At 34.0% G+C, this 17,306-nt stretch overlaps 1 protein-coding gene across 1 annotated transcript in view; it reads right to left on the bottom strand.

The window, feature by feature from the left end:
• Positions 1-15,728, bottom strand: part of LOC130902209 (uncharacterized) — a 60,466-nt gene extending 44,738 nt beyond the window's left edge. Inside the window, exons 1-5 of the mRNA XM_057814145.1 lie at positions 15,711-15,728; positions 14,637-14,830; positions 11,273-11,549; positions 2,630-2,860; positions 202-443 (exon numbers count right to left, since the gene is read on the bottom strand). Of these exons, the coding sequence (XP_057670128.1) occupies positions 202-443; positions 2,630-2,860; positions 11,273-11,549; positions 14,637-14,830; positions 15,711-15,728 (962 nt within the window). The remainder of the gene's footprint in view (positions 1-201; positions 444-2,629; positions 2,861-11,272; positions 11,550-14,636; positions 14,831-15,710) is intronic.
• Positions 15,729-17,306: the final 1,578 nt, after the last annotated feature.

Genomic DNA, 17,306 nt, shown 5'->3' with positions numbered 1-17,306 from the left:
ACAATAAAAATTAATCTGATAAATTTTGAAAACTGAGTTAATAAGTATACGATAAAGAACAAGTTTTAACAGAGATAAAAGTTGAATCTGATACCTCAAAATCACAGTGTTGTCAGTAAAATAATTGCGAAATAAAGTTATAGGAATATTATAAAAGTGCAAAAATCAACTGATATAATTCAAAAATTTTGTTTAATATACCTATTTAAGCTCGTAGTAGTGGTAATAATCTTAGTTGTTTCGGTATCAGTTGTAACGGTACGTATAGAGGTGATATTTTCTTTCTGTTGTAATTTTTCTTTCCCTCCCGATTTCCCAATAGAATCACACTTCTTCTTATCTTCAATAACATCGGAAGTTTCTGAAGAAAGTTCCATGTTTATGATCGGTTTTACCTTATCTTTCTTGGTTTTCTTTTTATTGCCGTTTGATTTTGGCTTAACCTAAAATAAATTAAACATTAGATACGTCGACACACATTTCCACGTGTTATACATAAAAAAAAAAAAAAACGATAATGGTACTATGTCTTCTCGAATGACCATATACCAGACGAAGAAAACGAAATGACAGTGGATTCAAAGTCGAAATTACAGGGTGATCAAAACTGGAATTTCGTCTATAAGCTAAATAAAGTAAGAAATCTCAATTCAAACACTATTAACGTAGGTAAGTTGTTATTTGCTGACACGTATTGCGTAAGACGATACTGTTATGAACTTGACTCGAAAAATGGTGAACAAATAAAAATGATTACGACAAAAGTTAATAACTTATTACTTTTAGACGATCTTTGCATTTTTTTTTATATTTAGATTATAGATATAAACCCTAAAAGTGTTAAAAATAAATGTATTATTATGACAGAGAAAAATATAAGTAATATAAATACGAGGGTTGCTACTCAAGTATTGAAACAAATATTTATCATTGGATATGGATTTATTGTTTTTCACAATATTACCCACTTTTGTATTTTGGAACTTTCTAGATCATTTTAGAAATATCTAGAACGTTCTCGAACATTCTAGATCGATCAAAAAAAAATTCCACTCATTTTGGTAGCTTTCCAGATCATACGGGAAATTTTTAGAACCTTCTAAATCGATCCAAATAAGTTGCACTCATTTTGGAACCTTCCAGATCATTTTCGAAATTTTTAAAACGTTCTTGAACATTCTAAGCCGATCATAATAAAATGCACTCATTTTGAAACTTACCAGATCATTCAGGGAATTTCTAGAACTCTTTAAATCGATCATAATAAATTGCGCTCATTTTAGAATGTTCTTTCTAGATCATTCTAGAAACTTCTACAACGTTCTCGGAACATTCTGAACCGATCTTAATAAAATGCACTCATTTTAGAGCTTTTCAGATATTTCCGGAAATTTCTCGAACATTCTAACTCAATCATAATAAATTGCGGTCATTTTAGAATGTTCTAGACCATTCTAGAACTTTCTCGAACATTCTAAATCGATTACAATAGTTTTCACTCATTCTACAACTTCCCAGATCATTCAGGAACTTCCTGGAACGTTCTCGAACATTCTAACTCAATCATAATAAATTGCGGTCATTTTAGAATGTTCTAGACCATTCTAGAACTTTCTCGAACATTCTAAATCGATTACATTAGTTTTCACTCATTCTACAACTTTCCAGATCATTCAGGAACTTCCTGGAACGTTCTCGAACATTCTAACTTAATCATAATAAATTGCGGTCATTTTAGAATGTTCTAGACCATTCTAGAACTTTCTCGAACATTCTAAATCGATTACAATAGTTTTCACTCATTCTACAACTTTCCAGATCATTCAGGAACTTCCTGGAACGTTCTCGAACATTCTAACTCAATCATAATAAATTGCGGTCATTTTATAATGTTCTAGACCATTCTAGAACTTTCTCGAACATTCTAAATCGATTACAATAGTTTTCACTCATTCTACAACTTTCCAGATCATTCAGGAACTTCCTGGAACGTTCTCGAACATTCTAAGCCGATCATAATAAAATGCAATCATTTTGGAACTTTCCAGATAATTCCGGAAATTTCTAGAATTTTCTCGAACATTCAATCATAATAAAGTGCGCTCATTGTAGAATTTTCTAGGCCATTCTTGATACTTCTAGAACTTTCTTGAACATTCTAAATCGAGTATATATATATATATATATATATATATATATATATATATATATATATATATATATATATATATATATATATACTAGAACTTTCCAGATCATTGCAGAAATTTTTGGAACTTTCTAAATCGATTATAATAGTAAACAAATTTTAGAACTTTCTAGATCTTTCTTTAGAAGTTTCTAGATCATCCTAGAAATTTAGAGATCTTTTCAGAAGTACTAATGCGTTAGAAAAGGACAGAAATATATGTTTTCACGTTTTCGCCACCCACAACCATCCACCTCGACCAAACTCGCTTACTATGATCTGGAGGCCAAGAGGTATTTACCACCCCAACGGGAAGTTGATTGGGGTTGGTGATTGCTCGATTTTTGCCCCCCGTTGGGCCCCACTTTGTCTATTGTTGATATTAGAAGATTGTTATACAGGGTGTTTAAAATAGCACAATGATATGTAAATTTATCTCACCTTTGATTTCTGTTGCTTGCCGGGCTGTGTTTTGAAGACATCATCGTCACCCGGTGACGTTTCTTTAGTTTTATTTTCTTGATTTGTATCGATTGTATGATATCCCTTGTAATTCAAATTATTTATATCAGTAGGTGTCACCTGATCTATGAATTCGATTTTATCGATAACAGACGACAGTGTATCCGGCGTCGGGACGCTGCCTTTGATAGGTGGAAGATTTGACTTATCCTGAAATTATTTTATTTATTTTGATACATTTAAGTCATTTTTCACATTTATATTAAAGAATTAATAAATATAAAACATTTTATGGAAAAAATCATTTGGAGATAGGTCTTTGTTCCTTTTCTTACAGTTCCGTTAGTCACCTGTTATTGGTCACATTGACGTAACTTTAGAAGTAGTGCGTAATGTTTATTTAAGGGTAAATTTTAAATGGAGTGCACAAACGAACATTTTCGGCATATTTTACTTTTTTATTTCATTAAAGGAAATAAAGCTGCGACTCACAAAGAAATATGTCAAGTTTATGGTGCGGATGGCTTAACAAGAACGCACGTGTCAAAATTGGCATAAAAAATTCCATTCTGGAGATGAGCAACGTTCTGGTCGACCTACTGACGTTGATGATGACCAAATCAAAGTCATAATTGAAGAGGTTCGTCCTATAACTGTTCGAGGGGCTGCCAAGAGGCTACATGTATCACACACAATTGAAAAACACTTAAAACGTCTTGGGGTAGTTGATATTGATATTTGGGTACCTCACAAATTGGAAGAAATTAAAACAATCATTACTGGTGATGTAAAATGGATCATGTATAGTAACATAGTTTATGTAGCAAATACGATGAACCAGTGCAAACCACATCGAAAGCTGAAAAACAACAAATAAAGCTCATGCTCTCAGTTTATGAAAAGTGTTGCTGCTTCCAAGGAGCAAAATTTCAAATCAGAAAGGTTTAGTGTTCCACCATGAAAATGCAAGGCCTCACACATATTTGGCAACTCGTGGAAAACTATGATGATGCCACATCCCCCATACAGCCCTGATCTGGCACCATCTGATTACCATTTATTTCAAAGTTTGCAGTTTTCTTTGAATGGTGAAACTTACGCAAATGCCGATGACCTTCAATCGTACCTGGTTCAGTTTTTTGCTGATAAGGACCAGATATTTTACGAACGCTGAATCATGAAGCTGAACGAAAGATGGTAAAAGGTCATTGAGCGAAATGGAAAATATATAATTGATTAAAAACTATTATTTGTTTAAAAAAGTGTCTCACAAACTAAAAACGTAGTTTTGTCGATGTGCTGTGCTTTGTGTGGGTAAGCGGTGAATATAGTATGAAAATTGATTTACAAAGGTTTAGAAACTTCATGGGGATCTTTGAAAGTGTAAGCTGAGCAAAAACAATTCATAAATTGTCGTTAAGTCACTCACAAATGTTTAGAAACGTTATGGGGATGTTTTAAATTGTAAACCGAATAAAAACAACTCATAAATGTGTAAGCAGAGTAAAAACAAACTCATAAATTGTCGTTACGTGACTTACAAATATTTAGGAACGTTATGAGGATGTTTGTAAGTGTAAACCGAGTAAAAACAACTATTAAATTGTCCTTAGGTGACTTACAAAGATTTAGAAACGTTATGGGGATGTTTCAATGTGTAAATTAAGTAAAACAACTGTTGAATTATCCATAGGTAATTTTTAAAGATTTAGGAACGTTGTGGGGATGTTTGAAAGTGTTAATTGAGCAAAAACAACTCATAAATTGTCGTTAGGTGACTTACAAAGTTTTAGAAACGTTATGGGGATGTTTGAGAGTGTGAACTGAGCAAAAACAACTATTAAATTGTCCTTAGGTGACTTACAAAGATTTAGAAACGTTATTGGGATGTTTCAATGTGTAAATTAAGTAAAACAACTGTTGAATTATCCATAGGTAATTTTCAAAGATTTAGGAACGTTGTGGGGATGTTTGAAAGTGTTAATTGAGCAAAAACAACTCATAAATTGCCGTTAGGTGACTTACAAAGTTTTAGAAACATTATGGGGATGTTTGAGTGTGTACTGAGCAAAAACAACTATTAAATTGTCCTTAGGTGACTTACAAAGATTTAGAAACGTTATGGGGATGTTTCAATGTGTAAACTGAGCACAAACAATTCATAAATTGTCGTTAAGTGACTTACAAATGTTTAGAAACGTTATGGGGATGTTTTAAAGTGTAAACCGAATAAAAACAACTCATAAATTGTAGTTAGATAACTTTAAAAGGTTTAGAAACGTTATGGGGATGTTTGAGAGTGTGAACTGAGCAAAAACTATTAAATTGTCCTTAGGTGACTTACGTTATGAGGACTTTTGAAAGTGTTGTATTAAATTGTAGTTAGCTTCATATTCAATAAAGTCGTGTTCTAATTTTCTGGCCAGAGTTTTTTATATGTTCGATCTTTTAAAATTATTGCAGAGACGTAATTACTATGAAATTTATTTAAAAATGACAACTGTCGCCTATTACTCAATCGTCTACGCAATTAATCGAAGCTGCAACTGTTAATCATTAATATAGAAACCTTCGTAATTTTCAAATGATATTCCATAGAGTTTTAAAGCGAAGTATGCCAAATATAAACCTACTACCGAAAGGGTTGACATAATACTATGAATCTTACGATTGTATTTACATAGATACTTGCCAAAACTAATTTTGTCTAATGGATATTACTCCAGAGCTATTTTTGAGCCCAGTAATAAATATATGTATTGTACAACGTTTTTTTCTACAAAATAATATTTTTTTTTGTTTGGTTAGCTTAGTCGATTTTTTCGTATTTATGCTTTACAAAGAACGAGGTTATAATATTAGTAGCAAAAATTTGGTAAATGGCCTAGATATTGATCCCAAACCACTTTTCTCAATAAAAAAAAAATAGATCTCTTGAAAAATTTCCGAAATTATTGATTTTTCAAAACTTTTGGTCTTTTGACAATCAGAATTGAATTTCAATATATAAAAATGGAATACGAGACATGATCATAACTTCAACCAACTCTTATCACTCGTGTATGGCTACAAATTCTTCAAAATTAAAAAAAAAACAATTTTGACTTTACTATTAAGGCGAGAGAAAGTCGTTGGTTTACAGAGGGTGGTGAGGTAATACCTAAATAATGTGTTTCCCAGAAGATTGATTGAAAAGCGAATGGCCCCCACGATCACCCGACATGAATCCTTTAGACTATTTCCTTTGGGGTCACTTAAAAAACATCGTTTATAAAACAAAGCCTGCCATTATTCAGGAATTACAAGATAGGATTACCACAGAGATAAGAAGAATTGAACAACCAGGGATGTTGCAAAATGTATTGCAAAGTTTTAAAAATCACATGACTTGTTGTTTTCAAGTAAATGGACAACAGGATCTGCTGTAATGGCTTTTACTGTATTACATGACACAAACATTTAAAGATTTGTCTTCAGTTGTTGTAGGTTTTCTGCACCATGATTTGGATAAATATTTTACTGCATCAGTTTCGTTTTTTCCAATGCCACCCTTCCAAAAAGATCCACTTTCTCACAATCTCCTTTTCACTGTAGAAATACTGATCTGAGCTGCTATCTCTGGGCCTGTGAATCCTCGATACGTTTTCCATCACTTGATCTGATTGATTGATTTAGAAACTTTGTATGTAGGCCTAGATGTTATGTACTGACTGCTATCACTTCTGTGTGGCTATCAATTCTTTATATAATTGAAAATCGATAAAAGTCAATAGTAAATATTCCGAACTAATAACAGTTTTTACTGTACTATTAAGGTGGAAACGGCGTTTTAAATAAGATCGATTTTCACGCATCAATTTAAACTTTTTTATCGTACTTTTCCATATTATATTTCTTCTTACACTGTCAAATGCTTTTTGAATGTTTATAAAATCGGTATACTTTTTGATATGTTTTTTATTTTTTCTTTTTTATCTGTTCGTGTGTACTTGTTCGTTTCCCAAAGGCTCTCTACGATTTCTCTAGCTGATTGTCTATTATTTTTCTATGTTGAAATTTGGTCCTTTGTTTTTCGAAAAAAAAAAAAAATGAGGTTAACGAACTCTCAGTTGTTTATGTTGTTTTCTAATCACGTAATTTGACCACCCAATCGTATCGATTAATCGAGTAACTCGTATGTAGGAAACGGAAACAAATAATTTGTAAAATGTTTTCGAATTTGACATTTGACACATAACCCACCGGGTTTGTTCCAATTGAAGCTTGTGGAGATCATGAGCGTCGAGCCCATGGGTTTCGCACTTAATAAATTTTTAAACGAAATTATAGTAAAGGAAAATGCTATTCGATAAAATTTGATATCTAAATATGATGATAACAAGTTTTTTTTGTCTGTATAATATTTTTTAAGATTTTTCCATTTTTGGGACCTTGAGGGATAAAAAACCATTAGCATAGTCCTAAATATACGTAGAATAAAACGTCCTACGTAACGAGACTACGCGCCTAGGAGGCGTCTAGACGGACACGTCCCAAAACACGTTTCCTTCACTATTATAGTATTCGTACAGTAGCGGTATGAAACGAACGTGTCGAAAACCATGTGTGACGAAAAACAGGATAAAAAACTCAAATTGAGTGCAATAAATTGTTGCAAGAGGCCTATGGGGACAATTCTCTATCTCGCGGGCGTGTTTTTGAGTGGTGTAAGCGCTTTAGTGAAGGCCGAGAGAGCATTGAAGATGACCAGCACCCAGGTCGCCCCGTGACTGTTTCAACTTCGAATACAGTGACCAAAATCAACCAAATTGTGCGTGGAGATCGTCGAATGAGCATCCGGATGATTGCAGAGGCTTAAAAAGCCGATAAAGAAACGAAGCCGAGGAAAAATGTTACACATGACGAAGTTGGTACCAAAAAACCTAATTCTTGATCAAAGGGTCCGCTCAGATTTCCTTGAAAGGTTAGGTTTGAATCGATGGAAGCGGTAAAGCAAAAAACGGCAGAGCTCCTAAAGGCCCTAACCAAAGAAGACTTCCAGCACTGCTTGGATCAATAGAAAAAACGTATGGAAAGATGTGTGGCGGGGGGATGGGAGTATATTGAAGTGGAACATCGTTATTTAATAGCCAGACCTCGTACGACCCAATTTCTCACATTTCTTTTAACGATTTTCTATTTTTATAATTGACTGTACATATTTAGAAAATTTAATATTGCGAATAGCATATATTACATGATATCTAGCAATACTTTTGAAAATATTTAAACTACGGACCTGTGGTATTTTCGAAATTGTTGCCTTACGAAAATCGATAAGAAATTTTACAACTGGTCTGAATATCTTGATTGATTTCTTCGCCTAGAAAACCACAGCTGAATTGAATATAAGACATTAACAAAACAGGATGTGGTTTTTTCAATAACACCACCAATAATACGGCGGCGGTTCAATAAGTACTCGCTTACCAAAGAAAAATCGAAAATTTTGGAGCCGAGACTATTTTACTTCCACAAATATAGAAAGAAAAAAAAATCGTACGAAACGAAATCTGGAAAATATTGTGGGTAAAACTACCAGTAGCCAATTCGACCGATATGGCCAAGTCGAATACGGAAATTTAGAACTGGTGTGTTATCATGGTGGAAGAGTACTTCCTCTTCAATCCGAAGTAGTTTTATCCTTCTCAGGTAGATCACACCTAGTGAATACCAGAAAACGGTAGCCATTACCTTTCCTTCGATAAGACGATGAAGTCGACTATTTCTTGGTCATATTTCGCTTAAATCTGCTCTGAAACAGTCTTACGGTGGCGTTTTTTATCATTGGCGAGCATCCATGTCGAAAATGTGATGCAGGACATGATCCACGCAATCTCTTGGATCTTCTACTGCCTCAGCTTCGTTGATCATCTTGAATCGACGGCCTACCACTACCAGATCGTCGATTTTTGTTATGTTATCCTTCGTGGTAGTCGTTTACTGGAGAACTGGGCATCGAAAATCAGGTAAAGACATTTTTTGATGGTCGCAAAGACAATACTAGATTCCCCGATCGATATTGACGCCATAAGGCGGCGAATACTTATCGAACTACCCTCGTAACGTATACATTACTTAATTGTCAAGTATTGTTATAAACACATGTGGCTATTTTTTCTTCTGATTTTAACAGTTAAAGCCGTTGGTATTAGCGTTATTGAATTATTTATTTTTAGACGGGCTACTCGATGATCGATGAGCTGGGGGTAATTTGGGGGCAGTAGCTGGACTTTTCGGCTCAAATTAGCTGTTGTTAGGTTTCTTCTGTTTTTCCATCCACTTCTAACGTTTCTTTGAGCTCTTGTTGGACTTGAACACTTTCGGTCATTTCTTTTTAATGTGCACCTTCGATGGAAGTTATCAGTATTTTGGTATCGACGGTAAACTATGGAAACAGGAAACTGCATTTACCACAACAATTTCGAATGACTTCCAAGCAGATTTTTCATTAATAGATAAAAGGCTTTCAAAGTGAGAATCTTTCAGTTTTCCCTCTGTAATGTTTGGAAAATTTTTTTATAAACACGTGTCCTATTAGTATGGACGCTACACTCTGTTTAAATCATAGTTTTGATTCATTGCTTCAAAAAATCTCAGGAGTAAACTTTACTTACGTACCTGATAGTAATAAGTTCCATTGTTGTAAGCGGGATACAAGAAGTTCTACTTTAGATCTTGATCATTGTAAATATTATACAAGATCATTCAATTGAGCATGGTTAATTCAATGTGGAGTATTTTCTTGAAGCGAGAACTGATCAGAATCACTAGAAATCGATTTAATTTCAACATCACTTTCATTGTCATCTAGTATATTCGTACTCGAATTACCGGCTCACACTGGATGAGTTGCATCCATAGCATCAGTGAATCAAATGGCCGACGATTTCTCCACTGGATTCTCCAGCTTTAGCAAAACACATGAAGCGTCCACATTTTATCTTGATTTGCACCAGGAAATCGAAAATTCGAATGCTCCCCTTCGATATAATCCCCTCTTCTCTCCACACCCTTTTCCATACGTTTTTCCCATTGATCGAAGCAGTGCTGGAAGTCTTTTTTGGTGAGGGTCTTTAGGAGCTCTGCCGTTTTTTACTTTAGCGCTTCCATCGACTCAAATCGGGTCTCTTTCAAAGCAGTTATTTTTCTAACTATTCAAGGAAATCTAAGCAGATCCGTTGATGCAAGAGATTTGGGTCAGGAATCAGATTTTACATCATATTCAACATCTTATCGGCCATCTTAAAAACACGTGGACGTAACAAAATTCATTACCAAACACTTGTTTGGTAATGATATTCAGTTGCAATTTTTCCAAGTTTCATGTGAAATCTGTTGCTCTACTCTCTCCATGCGAATCTTCCATTGTTCCAAACAGTGCAGGTAGTCTGTTAATTCCTTTCTAACCTTTCAAGGAAATCTGAGCTGACCCGTTGACCAAGATCTTTTGTTCAAGAGTCAGATTTTTTGGCACCAACTTCGTCATGTGTAATTCTTTGTGTAAAATTTTTCTTGCAACAATTGATTACACTCAGTCGGAGTTTTTTATCCTGTTTTTCGTCACACATGGTTTTTGGAATAGTTCCTTTCAAACCGCTACTGCACGAATACTATAATGAGACAAACGTGTTTTGCGACGTGCCCCGTCTAGGGCGCCCTCTAGGCGCGCAATGCCGTTATTTAATAGCCAGACTTGTCGTAATTGTCGTTTGAAGCGAATAAAACATAACAAATAAATAAACAAAAAATTGTGACATGTGACTTTTAGGTTTAAGGAAGGTGGATTAATATACAGGGTGTTTCTATATTCACGTGACAAATTTCAGGTGATTGTTGGTATGAATTCAAGATCGGACTTTCCTATAACAAAATTTCCTCAGCCCAACCCTTTGCGAGATATCACTCTTAAAAAGTGGTGACTGAAATTTTCATTTTTTTTTAAAATTTTAGTAAAGCTACTAGAAACTTGAAATTTTTTTGCGAGTGTACGAAAATTACAGATTTTCCAGCATTACTGAAATTTTAGAAAAAAAAATGACAATTTTAGTCACCACTTTTTAAGGGTTATATCTCGAAAAGGGGTAAACTGAGGAGATTTTGTTATAGAAAAGTTTCATATGAGCAATCACCTCCTAAACTTTGTCGCGTGAATTTTGAAACACCCTGTATTTATATAGTTTTATTTTGGGGTATAAAAAAAGTTCAATTTCGTAAACTAATGTAATTAGCGTTCAATACCGGGTTTGGTCAAATTACATTTACGCGATTATCTAAAAATGAGGGTGATTCAATTTTAGATACGGGGGCGGTACAAAAACTTGAGTTATCTCCTTCACGGACTTATTGTCGACGAAATTTTTGATAAATGAAGTTACGTGATGCGACGTTTAAATTGTTTTAGTATAAACGAAAATATCAAAGCGAGTGCTTTAATAACAAAATACATTGTGATATCTAAATACAGATGCGAATATTTAGCAAGCCAGTTTGACGTGTTATTGCCGAATCTATTCGAGAGTTAGCTTAAAATTCATTTCCTAACACCGCAAGCACCAACAAGCGAACTTAACAAACACTTACAGCATTCTTTTTAGGAATAGGCGTTGGTTGAGAACAAGTAACTGTAGGGGAGGAGGTACCCGCGCCTACGAGTACCTGGGTAGCCTCCTCCCCCAATTCGCAAGACGTCGACGAAGCGTTCGATGGTGTTCTCTTATGACCGCCTCCGCCGGACGATAATTTCGACGAATGCCTCGTTAAGGATTTGGTCCACGCATGGATACTGCCGGCACGGGTACTTCCCTTGCTGGTCGTACTACTTTCACTACTCTTGCGTGGAATTGTAGAACTATTGTATCTGTAATAAAATCGGTAGGCAAGAGGTACACAAAAAGTTACGTCAAACTGGAGGCCGGCCTCCGAACATACATACAAATATTAAATCATATCATTCAAATTTTCACTATACTCAACCTGATACGAAAAAGTACGTACTCAGAAATTATAAGAAACTTGATGACGGATGACAAATGTTCGTTTGAATGCAAAAATCAAGGAAAACCGACGAAGAAAAAACCACTTTTACAGTCGATGACAACGATGGTTAAATTGAACGAATTGCTCCTCAAACACCGTATAGTCCAGATCTAGCCCCCAATGACTACTAGCTATTAACTGGTCTCGAAAAAAATTCTCGCCGGTAAGAAATTCAATTCAAATGATGAAGCAATTGCTGAAACTGAAACCTATTTTGAATCAAAAGACAAATACTTCCACAACTACGGCATCGAGAAATTAGAGAAGCGTTGGAATGATTTATTACTCTTTGAGGAGATTACACCGATGAATAAAATCGATTAGTTGCAAAACAATGTGAAAGAGAGCACTCAAAATTGATAACAGATGTCAGAGGAGCGGACGAGGACCAAATACTGCGGAAAAAACTGAAAGAAGAAATACCAAAAAAAAAACTGAAAGAAGAAATACCAAAGAAAACTGAAAGAAGAAATACTGAAGAAAGCTGAACGAAGAAATACCAAAGAAAACTGAAAGAAAAAATACTGAAGAAAGCTGAACGAAGAAATACCAAAGAAAACTGAAAGAAGAAATACCAAAGAAAACTGAAAGAAGAAATACCAAAGAAAACTGAAAGAAGAAATACCAAAGAAAACTGAAAGAAGAAATACCAAAGAAAACTGAAAGAAGAAATACCAAAGAAAACTGAAAGAAGAAATACCGAAAAAAACTGAAAGAAGAAATACCGAAAAACATAGGAAAGTTTCAGTATCTAGTAAAATATGACGTAAATACATTAAATGAAAAAGGTGCAAAGGAAAGAATCGAAAATGCAATAACCACAAATCTGAAAAACAAACATGGGAGGATATTGAGATGGAGCGAATGAAGCATTAGAAGTAAGATACCAAACAGGACTGAGAATATCGGAGGACTCAAAGGAGTACGCACAGGAAAGGAAGAAAGCAAAGAAAATGAGCAGAGAGGAAACGAAAGCATCTAGAGGACAAGCTGACAAAAATTGACATTATGTAAACAAAGACAATAGAAATTTTTATCGGGAAGGAAAAAGAAGTAAGATACCAAACAGGGGGTAAAAAAAAACTGGATACACTGTTTGAATTATAGTATAATTTTGTTGGTTATCGTATACAAACTCCTAGCTAGAAATAGGCAAATACTTGGACGAACAAGTGGGCAAAATATCGACTAAAAGATCATAACGTTCTTCGGCGAAGATGTAATTCAATGCTCGTCGTGGTATTAGCCGGGAAAGTAATTGTTTTTTCCCTTTAAGTACCAGGGGGGTTTCAAAAAAGGGTAGGGATCAAATTTTCAGTCTGAAGGCAATCCAGATCAATAGCCATGACCAAGGATGAAACCTGAAGTTTCTTCTTGTGGATCACAAGCGAAAATATTATTCAAAAAGTAGAAAACATTTATTCCAAACGCGAAAATGAAGTAGTTGTCGAAGGAAACTTATCCGCAATTTTTGAAACGAAAAGAGGTTTAAAACAAGTAGACCTTAAGCTACCATTATACTAGGATGCTAGCATCCGGGATACTGGCATCCGGAATATTAGCATCCCACTTTGAGTCGAATTTGTGTTGGGATGCTAGCATCCCGGACTGCTATTTTATTTCAATTTTTTGCCAGTCGTCAATATGGCCCCAACGAAAGAAGAGATGTTGCTGATGTTACTAATTAAGAAAAGAAGGCGTCGTGCAAAAAGGAAGTTTAAAGTTAAAAGCCTGTATTTTACTTGTTTGATAAACTGTGTAATAGTGAAACAAGATTTTTTAATTACTTTAGAATGTCCCATCTCATCTCTAAACAAGTTACAAGATTCCTCAGACCAATTTCACCCGAAGAAAAACTAGTCATAACCCTGATCAAACTGCGCGCACGCATATGTCAAATAGAGCGCCTGCTCGGATGCTAGCAGCCTAGTATAATGCGCCGCATTTGAACTAATGCCCCACAACCGATTTTGTGCATTCAGGGATGCACAAAATCGAGCATCTGGGTGGCTGTTTTAGCATCCGATGCTGGCATCCCTAGTCTAATCGCTTCCTTTTTGATTTAATGTCCCGCTAACCTCCCAGATGCCAGCATCCTAGTATAATGGTAGCCTTAGAGATGATTCTGAGAAGTTGTGACAGGGGATGATTTACAATATCAAAACACAAATCGTAGCCAACGCGAAAGGATCTAGAAAAAATGTTTCTACTGAAAAGCGTAGTATAGTGACCCCTTTGCACATCTGAGGAGGAAGGTAAGAGATGTCTTAAAAACTAGTTACATTATTTAAAAGAACACCACTCTTATAATCTGTGAAAAAATTGTTTGAAAGTAAATGAATATTGTAATACCATATGCGGTTTCAAAATTTGTTCCCACTGCTTCTGGACCCACTGTATACATCAAAAGCCCACACTTCATGTCATTCAGCGATTACTTCCATGTCATTATATTTGTGAGTCGTTATGAATAAAAGATCATCACGTTCTTCGGTGAAGATGTGGAATTAGCCCGGAAAGTATTTGTTTTTTCCTTTTAAGGAATGGAAGACCACATTTTCGAATTATTTAAATTCAAAATTATATCAGAAATGGAAAGCGGATATTATATATTGAATGAAAATATCAACTATGCTAAATTTGTACAAATTAAAAGTATAACAACTCGACATTCTAGATAATTTATTATAAAAATTGGGATTCAAATTCATAGGAATACAAAAAAAAAATGTCACAAATTAAATTTTGATTAAAAATGCAATTACTTGTACCTCTACAGGTTACCAAATGGAAAATTTCTTATATTTATCCTTGTTTAAAATTAAGGATAATCAAAGTTGAATAAACCGCTGTAACACTCATAGGGGTAAGGAAAAGTCTAATTGAATACCATCTAGCATGTACTTACCCTCTGGTGTCGAGTTTTGGGCAAGACTGTCCCGTGTTTTTGATTTGTTCCGGATAACAAACTTGACAACGGCTTCCCTTTACAATTTGTCGGCCGACAATTTTTTTCCTTGCAGTGCCATGTTTCAAAATACGTATGGGAAATTTTTTTAAATCGTCTAATTCCAGTATGAAGGCCGATCGAATCACTAATATCTACGGGATTGATTTTTCTTCCTAATAGATTACTAAACAGCACCAGGTTTCAACAAAAAAATAACTTATTGTACTACAATTTTAAATATTCTAGGAAAGAGTTTCAGTTCAATCGATTATCACATATTTCACTCAGTTCTGAGACAGTCCATAGTGCTTAATATCTTAGTGTACATAGAAAAATCTGGAAAAAAACGAATAATTAAATGTAAAATAATTTCGAATGTTTATGTTGTAACATGCTGACATTGCCTTTTCTAATGTTATTAAATGGACCTATAGAGAGATATTCGTTGGAAAATTGTTTAGGTAGGATAAGAAAGTTTTTTTGTTAGAGGAAGATCTGTTGGAGTTGGCCCTGATGTAGGAATTGCTCCTCTGCAGGCCAGGGGTTGTAGTGGTTGCATGCTGTTGTTTGTTTTTTGAAAATATTATGTGTGTGTTAAGTTAAGGTAGATTTCAGGGAGGTCTTCGTATGATGTTGCTAGCAGTCGGAGGAGCAATGAATCTATTGAATCCTTGGACTTTTATGCATGTCCTTGTAAGAAAACTAGTAGCTGGAATCCTTTTTGTTTGTCCTGGTTTACAAAGAAAAAATAAAACGTGCTATAAAATATTTTTTCGATGAAAAAAATAATTTATATCATAGCTATGCAATAAAAAACAGTAATTATGTAATCAAAAGGTTAAAATTATATCAATCTTATATAGATATAGATTTTTCTTCCCTACTTAGCATTGTATTAAAGATTCGAAGCTGAATATAGCATAACTTTCTAGTTAATGATGGTAATCAGCTAGGACTAATATGGATTCCGCAAAAGAAAGGAAATGGTATCCAATTTTTCTTTAATTTTCAGGAAAAAAGAACAGTTTTCACCCGGTCCAGTTCCTTCATATGTAATAGGGAATCTAAGGTTGATCCATAGTCACATATCAACTCAAAACATAATTTTTTTTATTTCCAAACTGTGCTCTAAATTAACAATCCGTTTATGTTTGGAAAGAAGCTTTTTTGTGCTTAAAAGCTCATATGAAATAGTGTAAACACTTCCATATGCTTTCTTCATGTCTACTATCACTCTCAATTTCACTTTTCCATACTTTCCACTTGATTTTCCTACAGAATTCGCTATAATATTCAAGTCAATGGTATTTTTAATTGTTTAAAGATGTTCAACAAAGAAAAAAATATTTAAAACAGATTAAATGAGCTTTCAAAATTTTTTTTAGTTATTTCGACAGATCAACAAACAGACCATAAAAAATTTCTATTAATGTGACTCTACTTCATTTAAATTCTAGAAAATGTTTTTTATTGTTGCAGCTTACGAAATTGTTAAAACAAAACAAAAATTTTATTTATTTTGAGATTAGATATTAAGATATAAATATTATTCCAGTAGGAGACGCTAATGTATAACAATTTATTGTTAACTGACCTTGACGATAATAATACGTCGAATTTACGGTTTGTCAACATTATTTAAGTTTGGGATGGTAATTAATTAAAATGCCGATAAAACTGAATATTTATGCACACAGCAATAATTTATACAATTAAAAAAAAATAACTGGGTCTATTCTGCATTCTCCTAACCTTAATTTCAAATTACTACTCACATTCCATCATTAATATAATGGACTAAAGAAATTTTAATCAGTGAACTATTTAATTTACGAATTAAAGGAAAATACTAACATTGATAACCAGTTTTTGAAATCATAATATTCAATTTTCCGGTTAATTTATTAAGTAGAACATATACAGGGCAATTCATCTAAATTAGATCAAAAATATGATAAAACTATAAATTACAAAAACTTTTATAAAGTGAAATATTTTAACACACTTTGAGGAGGCGACTAGGCAAAACATTTCAAAAATTGTTTATAACCTCAAAAGTAATATTAAAATAACAGAACTTTATTTAAAAAAGTTATATTTACTGACAAAACAATGTTCAATGCAAATGGATGAGAATCTCACGTTATTGTACAGCAGATAATACCTGCTGTAAAAGCCAGTACCCCCAAAAATCAACAGAGAAACTAAAGAAACAAATTATTGGTCCTTTATATAGTTTTTAAATAACAATTGGTAGGATGACATTCATTATTATTAATGAACAATGAAATACACTACTTAGATGAGTTCGTTATGATAAATTTGTGAGGCAATGGGTGAATAAATATTAAATTAACCCATCGGAAAGGTTTGAGGCAAACACTGGTGTTCCTCAGGGAAGAATCTTTTCATAGACTCTCTATCTCCTGTATATTAAAACTGCAGCCTTAATCTATAGCTTTTATGTCGCCGTTCAAATCATATCAACACCCAAATCCATAGACAGCAATTGAGTTAAATCCAGCAAAGATGGCTGGCACTGCAGCTCGGGATTTGGTCCTGTCTGGACATAAATTCGCTTGTTGGGTGTTGAGGTTAGGAGCAATATGTTCCGGCATAGGTATGTGG

The sequence above is a fragment of the Diorhabda carinulata genome, chromosome X (assembly GCF_026250575.1).
Source record: "Diorhabda carinulata isolate Delta chromosome X, icDioCari1.1, whole genome shotgun sequence".
Taxonomy (NCBI): domain Eukaryota; kingdom Metazoa; phylum Arthropoda; class Insecta; order Coleoptera; family Chrysomelidae; genus Diorhabda; species Diorhabda carinulata.
The sequence above is the reverse complement of the archived record's forward strand: the minus strand, read 5'-3'. Positions and strand labels throughout refer to the sequence as shown.